This window comes from Vanessa cardui, chromosome 15 (assembly GCF_905220365.1).
Source record: "Vanessa cardui chromosome 15, ilVanCard2.1, whole genome shotgun sequence".
Classification (NCBI taxonomy): Eukaryota; Metazoa; Arthropoda; class Insecta; order Lepidoptera; family Nymphalidae; genus Vanessa; species Vanessa cardui.
In genome coordinates, this window is record NC_061137.1 from 10,738,723 (window position 1) to 10,748,023 (window position 9,301).

General features: G+C 33.6%; 1 protein-coding gene across 1 annotated transcript in view; it reads left to right on the forward strand.

The window, feature by feature from the left end:
- Positions 1-7,077, forward strand: part of LOC124535776 (UDP-glucosyltransferase 2) — a 59,044-nt gene extending 51,967 nt beyond the window's left edge. The window contains exons 3-7 of the mRNA XM_047112106.1: positions 3,838-3,980; positions 4,176-4,359; positions 4,746-5,243; positions 5,702-5,930; positions 6,338-7,077. Of these exons, the coding sequence (XP_046968062.1) occupies positions 3,838-3,980; positions 4,176-4,359; positions 4,746-5,243; positions 5,702-5,930; positions 6,338-6,918 (1,635 nt within the window). The 3' untranslated portion in view covers positions 6,919-7,077. The remainder of the gene's footprint in view (positions 1-3,837; positions 3,981-4,175; positions 4,360-4,745; positions 5,244-5,701; positions 5,931-6,337) is intronic.
- Positions 7,078-9,301: the final 2,224 nt, after the last annotated feature.

Below are 9,301 nucleotides of genomic sequence, written 5' to 3' on the forward strand. Positions count from 1 at the left end.
TGATACTAAATATACTACAGGATCTTTTCTTGTTTCTTTACTATATTGTCCATGTCTTATATACAAAAACCTGCCTATCGAATTACTATATCTATTAAAAAAACCGCATCAAAATCCATTGCGAAATTTGAAAGATCTAATCATATATAGGGACAGACAGCGGTAAGCGACTCTGTTTTGTACTATTTTATTATATTCCAATGATGCTGAGTAGGCATAATTTCAAGAAGCAGTGTTAGTGCTATTGTTTATGTACTGACTACTATCTCTTTATTCCAGCCTTTGACAAAAAAAAAATAGTTCTCTAAGTAGTTTTTGTGTTAAGTGTATCCCTAATGCTATCAGCACAAAATTTTCCCAACCCATACAATTATGGAATATAATATCATACAAATAATAAATTACAAAAACAACAGTTACATATACTTTAAGTAATCATTTCTTGATAAAATTGACGACCTCCGTGGTCGAGTAGTGTAACATTATTCATGGGGTACGTCACTGTGACATCTCGGGTTCGATTCTCGGCCGAGTTGAAGTAGAAAAATTTCATTAGTTTTCTATGTTGTCTTGGGTCTGTGTGTTTGTGGTACCGTCGTTACTTGTGAAATTTCCATAACACAAGTGCTTTTGCTATTTATATTGGGATCAGAGTGATGTATGTGATGTTGATTTAAAAAAAGACATTCGTTCGTTCGTCTGATGAAAATGTAACAAAGCTAGGCGATAATGTTTCTAATATTTTAAACATTTATCCTTTGTATACAATTCACCTTACACAAATCCTACTTAGTACTTGTTGTTTAGCCTTAAATATTCACAGTATTCTCGTAATTATAACTTCAAGGTGCGATCTCGTTAAGCAGAGACACGTGCGAAACCCATTACCCTACTTTTGTACGCAGTCGAGTAATAACTAGTGACAGAATCAATCAATGGTGTACGCGTGCATTGTGAATGTTAGGTTTGTAAAACTGTAGAGACTTCCCACGGCATGTGATTGTGCAAATACAAAAGAATTGTCCAACACAAGTAAGATAAGGACATTATTTTTTTTAAATTTATTCAGTAGACTACACGAAAATATGTGAGTCTGACGCCAATTAACTGTAAATTATCGAACCCAAACTTGACAACAGCCTGTAAATTTTGCACTGCTAGATCAAGGCCTCCTCTCTCTTCTAGGAGAAGGTTATAGAGTTATAGAGAACATAATCCGACCGTACCAAGCTATATCCAAGCTGTACCAATGCGGGTGGTGGAATACACAAGTGGCAGAATTTATATGAAAATAAACCCATGCAGGTTTCCTCAGGATGTTTTCCAAGCACGAGATGAATTGTAAACACAAATTTAGCATAATATTCAGTGGTGCTCGCCTCACGCGTTCTAAACTTTTTACTGGCAATCATATGAAACTAAATTGATTCTAAAATTGAATTATGTAATATTGTATACAAATAAAACACTTTTATTTAATATATTTTTCTGAAATAAAAATTTGAATTCCTATGTAGGCCATTAAATTCGCTTCAAAAAGTAATTGATGTAATAGAGTTATATGATGGGACCTTTATCAAAACAAATTACATAAGGCTATTAATTAAAATTTTAACATATTATGACTTCAAATTATTTAAATAAAATAAAATTATATAATATATTGCATGTATAACTCGGGGATTTACATGCTACAGAATTGCATTTCGTAAGTTAACTTCGCAACGCTTTCCTCAACCAAATAATATATGTATTTAAATGAAAATTCTACATTTTTTAAATTTATCGTATGATAATAAATTGTTGTGGTTGTACGCATGATAATAATCATAAAGTTTCATAACTAAGTTTAATTATATGTTATAGTAAAGTAACGTAAAGTAACGGCCTGTAAATTTCCCATTGCTGGGATAAGGCCTCCTCTTCCATTAAGGAGAGGGGTTGAAATATGCCACCACGCTGTTCCAATGCGGGTTAGTGGAATGCACATGTGGCAGAATCCCGATGAAATTAGAAACACGCAGGTTTCAAAATAAAAAAAAAAGTAAAGTAACAGACTGTAAATTTCCCACTGCTGGGATAAGACCTCCTCTTCTATTAAGGAGAAGCTGTTCCAATGCGGGTTGGTGGAATGCACATGTGGCAGAGTTTCGTGAAATTAGACAAATGCAGGTTTCCTCACGATGTTTTCCTTCACCGCCGAGCACGATATGAGTTATAAAGACAAGTTAAGCACATATATATATAGTTGTGCTTGCCTGGGTTGGAACCCGCAATCATCGGTTAAGATGCACGCGTTCTAACCACTGGGCCATCTCAGCTCTTATTATATGTTATATTTATTCATCCAACTAATATGAATAAATATAGCATTATATGTTATATTTATTCACATTAGTTGGACGCCTTTTTAATTAATGAATGAACACATGACCACATTTTTATTTAATATTTTTACAATCACTTAGATATAAGTAAATTGGATAATTCCTGATAAGGCCTGGTGGGATTACACTTCACCTATCAATTATTTCATTACAAAACATCAATAATCAGTATTTTTATATAGTTTAGTGTGAGGCAATATAGTTGTCTTGGTACACAAAAGTATAAGGATGCTTTATGGGGCTTTACCAATGATGCAAAACTATACTATAATTACATATCATACGATGCAAAAGGCGGCGTTCAAGTTTTTGCCTCAAGAATAAGAAACAGAACAAAGTATAAGTAGAGTAGAAAAAGAAAAAGAAAATAATTTATTTTGTTGTTACTATTTGGTGTTATAGCGGCAACATAAATCAAATGCTTAGCTGTTGCAATTCTTGAGTTACAGCCTGACAGACGGACAGACAGCGAAATCTTAGTACATAATATCGTTCCTTTTTCCCTTTAGACACGGAACTATAAGAATCCGAATGATTTCACCATATTATATATTAATACAGTTTCTCTTACTAAATCATTACACGAATTAGCTAATCGAAAAGTATTTGGAATGTTCTCGTTGTATTTCGAAAGACGAGTAGAGAAATTACGTTGATCTACGGACACTATTGCCTCATACTCGACCGAGCGTGGCCGCCTTATACATAAGTTGTCAATCAGAAATAAATAACCTATTACGACGGTTGTCGTCGACTGCGAATATTATGATAATCAGGTCCTACTAACCGATTGTGGAGATAACTAGTCCATATGTTTATAGAGGTTTATTTATAGTTCGATTACTTTGATAATTTTAGGAGGAAGTTAATGTAAACAAGCAACGTAGGCTGCAGGTTTCAAATAATTTTGTAGATATAACCTATAATATGCCGAATATCTGTTTACCTAGTAAATACACCAGAATGCTTATTTATTATTTGTTTATTTTATAAATATTAAAGTCGTGAAGTTAAAATAAAATCCAACTGACAAAAATCTCATATTCCTATAACATGAGCGACTCTATTTTTTATTTTTTAAAAATCATTTTGCGTGGGAAAGCCTCTTGTATTATTTGTAATACCATACGAACGCCCGCAATTGATGAAATTCAATGAAGCAAGCTTGAATATAATAAAAGGACATAGGCTACTTTTTTAATATATAAAAAGTAGCCTATGTCCTTTTATTATATTCAAGCTTGCTTCATTGAATACCCGATAATCACTCTCTAATACATGAAAGAAGTCACGGACGATGACTAGTATAAAATATTTATGGCAATTACAAGCGTACCTATGTAGATAGCATTGTCAGGTGGATAAATTAAAAGTAACAAAAAAAATGCAATTTACAATTTTTTTTATTTTACCTATGTTCTATTTTCTGACTTTGATACTTTTTTTTCAGCTAGGTTCTCGGTGGCCTATACTATGCCTACCGATTCTGCTAGCGGCATCAGCATGCGGCAGCGACATCCTGATGATCACCATGGGAGGCACCAAGTCACACAAAATACCATTCTTGGAACTGGCTAGAGGTCTTATTAGAAGGTATTCATTTCAATATTATTTAATATTCTATGTACTACTTTCATACTTCTATTAATTTTGGAGAATTTCTAATTCAAATTTGGAATAATTTATATTTTTGTGACATGTCTCCTATACCATATTTTATAAAGTCATCAGAAACAGAATTATATTACTTAATTTAATTTACTAAATAATTTGATTATCTTTTTCCAGAGACCACAACATCACTCTTATCAGCCCGTTTCAACCAGATTTTCACCTCGAGGGCTTGGAGGAAATTACCCCAGAGGGTTTGGCCGCCTTCGTACGCGGCTATATGACCTTCGATCTGGTTGGGGCAAGGATGAAGGGAGAGGAACCCTTACCTTACATGGACATCATTAGATACGGATATGAGGTATCGTAACGGATTAGTTTGGAAATGTATTAATGATTTAGTTTGAACACTGTGTTAAATGGAAATTTGATTTTGAATAGAAAGAAAAGATGAGTGACCAGGTTTGGCAGATATAAGGGCACATATTTTTCGTATACATATCAAAGTGAATTTCATAACTAATTTAGTCCAGACTTATTTAAAAAATTATGTAAATATAATGTAAATATAAATGCAAACAAAACTGAACTGTTGTTTGAAAAAACATTTTTGATCGAATTAATAGAAAATTGGGATGACTATTCCATTAGATGTATTAATGTACCTAATTGTTATTTATAGTATTACTCATACTTTTCAAACTCAAACTCATTTGAAAAATATTCATATTGTGCTTTAATTTTCAGGCATGCGATGCATTTCTCAATGACATCGAGACAAGATCCTTTTTGAGATCAGGAAGGAGCTATGATCTGATAATACTGGATGGAGCGTACCCTGAATGCGCACTGGGTTTGGTCTATCGCATGAAAGTGCCATTCATGTACATTAACACCGTAGCATTTTACGCTTCACCAACTAGCGTGTCTGGTAGCCCAGCGCCCTTCTCCGTGACTCCCTTCTTCGCGAGATCCTTCACAGATAATATGGGTTTCTGGGACCGATCCGTCAACGCCTTCTGGCATCTGGGTTCTTTGTTGGGACATAGTATAAGCGTGACGGTACTGCAATCTGTACTCCGAAGACATTTCGGTGCCCAAATGCCGCACGTATACGACATGGCCAAGAATGTTAGTTTCATCCTCCAGAATGGACACTATTCGGTAACATATTCGAGGCCTTTCCTACCGAACGTTGCTGAGATTGCGTGCATTCATTGTAAGGAATCCAAAAAATTAAATGATGTAAGTATTTTTTTTTAAAAAATGGCTTATTTCAAATGAATTATAAAACCGTCTTTCAAAAAAATATTATTGTACAAATTATTCTCTGGAATTCATTCATTTCAACAACAACAATAGCCTGTAAATTTCCCACTGCTGGACTAAGGCCTCCTCTCCTTTTGAGGAGAAGAAGAGACTTTGGAACATATTGGAATATATTCCAATGCGGGTTGATGGAATACATATGTGGCAGAATTTCTATGAAATTAGACTCATGCAGGTTTCCTCATGATGCTTTCCTTCACCACCGAGCACGAGATGAATTAAGCACATGCAAATATTCAATGGTGCTTGCCTGAGCTTAAACCCGCAATGCACAAAAAGATGCACGAGTTCTAACCACTGGGCCATTTCGGTTTTTCTTTTTCATTTATTTCTGTTTAACTGTCCGTTTTTTTAATTGATTTTAATCTCTACAGGATTTAGAAGAATGGATTTCTGGCGCAGGAGAAGCTGGCTTTGTGTATGTTTCCATGGGTTCTTCAGTGAGGACGAACAAAATGCCACTCGCAGCACACCGCTTGTTTATTGATGCGTTGAAAAGACTTCCGCAGAGAGTGCTTTGGAAGCAAGACGGAGATCAAAATATGACTGACATTCCCTCAAATATTAGACTTTATAAATGGCTGCCACAACAAGATTTATTAGGTAACTTGGAAACGGATAAATACATTTAAGAGTTATTAGATATAATGTATATTGGATATAATTTTTACGTTTACATTTTTATGCAATAGGGAATATAGTACGAGCATATGGGTCACCTGATGGTAAGTGATCACAAACGCCCGTAGACATTGCCGCTGTTAGATATATTAACTATGTCTTTCATCGCAAATGAGTCACCGACCTCGAGAATTAAGATGTTATGTCCCTCGTGTCTGTAGATACATTGGCTCAGCCATTATTCAAAGCGGAACACAACAATACTAGGTACTGTTGTTTGGCGGTAAAATATCTGATGAGTAGGTAGTACCTACCCAGATGGGCTACCACAAAGCCCTACCACCAAGTGTGTTTAACTTGTAGAAATTAACCAATTGCATATTTTTCAGGTCACCCCAAAATAAAAGCTTTCGTTACCCACGGCGGCTTACTCAGCATGTTTGAAACAGTCTACCACGGAGTCCCCATCATCACCATTCCAGTTTTCTGTGATCACGATGCCAATGCAGCGAAAGCGGAAGTAGATGGTTATGCAAAGAAACTCGACCTACACTATTTAACATCAGATAAACTCTACGAAGCAATCAAGGATGTAATTGTTGAACCGAAGTATAAGATACAAGTGAAGAATCGACAGACACTTATGAGAGATCAGAAGGAATCGCCTCTAGAAAGAGCCATTTATTGGACGGAATATGTATTGAGACACAAAGGGGCATACCATTTACAATCACCGGCTAAAGATTTAAATCTCTTCCAGTACTATATGTTAGACATAGCGTTAACGTTCTTGGTTCTTACTCTAACGACTTTGACTCTTATTGTGTACGCATTAAGAATCGGTTTCATTTGTCTAGGCAATTACGTACAAAGTAAACGGATGACCAAGTTGTTTGATAAGTCGAGCGATTTGTTGAAGAGATCAACAAAGCTTATCGATGAAGCGTCGTTATCAAAGAAAAAATTGTAAATACCAAAATTAATAAAAAATTGATAGTTAACACGTGTTACCATAGATTTATAAGATTATAATTATTGTGATGACAAATCCATAGTGATATTATTAGTGGGTAGTATCTGTAAGTCTGTAAATATTTAATTTTAGGTTTAAATAAAATTTTATAATTAATGTTATATTTGATTTTATCTCGACTGTTGAAGATTTTAACACAGATTTGGAGCAAGGAATTTATGAAATGAAGGAAATTCTATCAACGTCTCGTTAAACCAATTTAAGACTCATTTACCTTTTAGAATACTATTTATATAAATAAAAGGCTTTATTTAGAAACTTTATTATATATTTTAGTAAGAAAAATATAAATTATCAAGCTAATATCATGGATCTGTTGATTGGATGAATATGCTGTAAAGTATTACTTTAAATGACTTATTATATCCAGTTAAAAATGTAATTATACGACAGTTTTTACATGATATTGTTCATTTTTTTTGATAAAATATATTTAAAAAAATCTTAATTCAAGACGAGGAGTTTTGAACTGTTTTTTTAACAGGATTGAATTAATAAATATACAACTGGTTCGGAATGCATTTGGAGCAGAAGCGACAAGAAACTTTGTCGATAATAAATCAGTTATATATATTTTTAAATATAAAAATACAATTATTACTTACTCTGCACATAAATGAATACTAGTCTCACAATTTTTATCGAGTATTACGTTTTACTTAACATGTGATTTAAATGTATTAGTACAGCAGAGTTAAAATTATTTGAAGGATATTATTATTAAAGCGATCTCCTTGCCTATGTGACATTAAAAAAAAAGTGACAGCCTGTAAATTTACCACTACTGGGATAAAGCCTCTTCCATTAAGGAGTGGGTTTGGATCAATTCCACCACGCTGTTCCAATGCGGTATGGTGGAATGCACATGTGGCAGAATTTCGATGAAATTAGACACATGCAAGTTTCCTTACGATGTTTTCCTTCATCGCCGAGCACGAGATGAATTATAAACACAATTAATTTGTGTGCACATATATATAGTGGTCATATCCTGGATTTGAACCCGCAATCATCGGTTAGGATTCAAACGTTCTAACCGCTGGGCTATCTCAGCTATATCTATATCTTAGCTGAGATGTGACATTTATTAGACAAATATTCATTTAAGTTTGTCGTTTCAATTGTGTTATAAATAATGAAAAATACGCGAACTAAACTTTGCAATTGGATACAACACATTCTCATCAAAAAGTGTGCATTATAACTTCGACATTTTAAATATCGACGAGTGGTATCTCTCATACAATTATGTATTATTTCCCTTATCAATTTTAGGTAAATAAGCGAAGGCAAAGTATTTTTATATTTGACTTTAATTAAAATGTCTGTTTTTGTAACAGTCAGTGCATTAGGTAAGATGAAAATGACAATTGTTTCGATTCTTTTATTTCAATGCTCATTTCAAAAACTCATTAATGTTTTTATTAATATATGCCTATCATATGAGTAGTAAAGGCCAATAAAAAATTGATATTGAATATCGATATATCATTGGTCGATATTTTGAATAATCTATTTTATATTATTCTATCTTACTTGGTGGTAGGGCTTTGTGCAAGCCCGCCTGGGCAGGTACCACCCACTCATCAGATATTCTAGCGCTAAACAACAGTACGCAATATTGTTGTTTTCCGGTTTGAAGGGTGAGTACGCCAGTGTAACTACAGGCACAAGGAACATAGCATCTTAGTTCCCCAGGTTGGTGGCACATTGACGATGTAAGGAATAGTTAATATTTCTTACTGCGTCATTGTCTATGGGTAATGGTGACCACTTGTCATCAGGTGGCCCATATGGTCGTCTATCAACCAATTCATGTCACCTATTCATGTCAAAAATGGCGCTTTGAATATTGGTGAAGTTACAGGTTTTGGAAGTAAAATGAGAGCTTATAGATGTAGTTATGATAATTTTTTGTTTTGCTACTTGTAATGGAATATAAAATAAAACAAATGAATAACGTTCTAAATTATATTGTAATGAAGAAATATGAAATTAAATGAATGATGTTATAAGCTTTTAAATTATTTTTTAAATGAAGGTGAAATGCGATATAATTGCGACTGTGGCACATAAAGTCCTATGTAAAATTACATCCAAATTTAAAACTGCATATAGTCGAATTTTACGTATTACGAATTTACTTAGTTTTGAAAGTAAAGTTTACTTTACATTAGCTACAATAAATGTTATTACAATGAGTTTAAAAAATAATTTAGTCCATCTAATCAGACCTTTGGAGTCGAGTTTCAACGAAAGAGGTTTTCCTCGTCTATTTGTATTTTTTTTTAAATATTCATTTGTTTTTTATCTTTAGTCA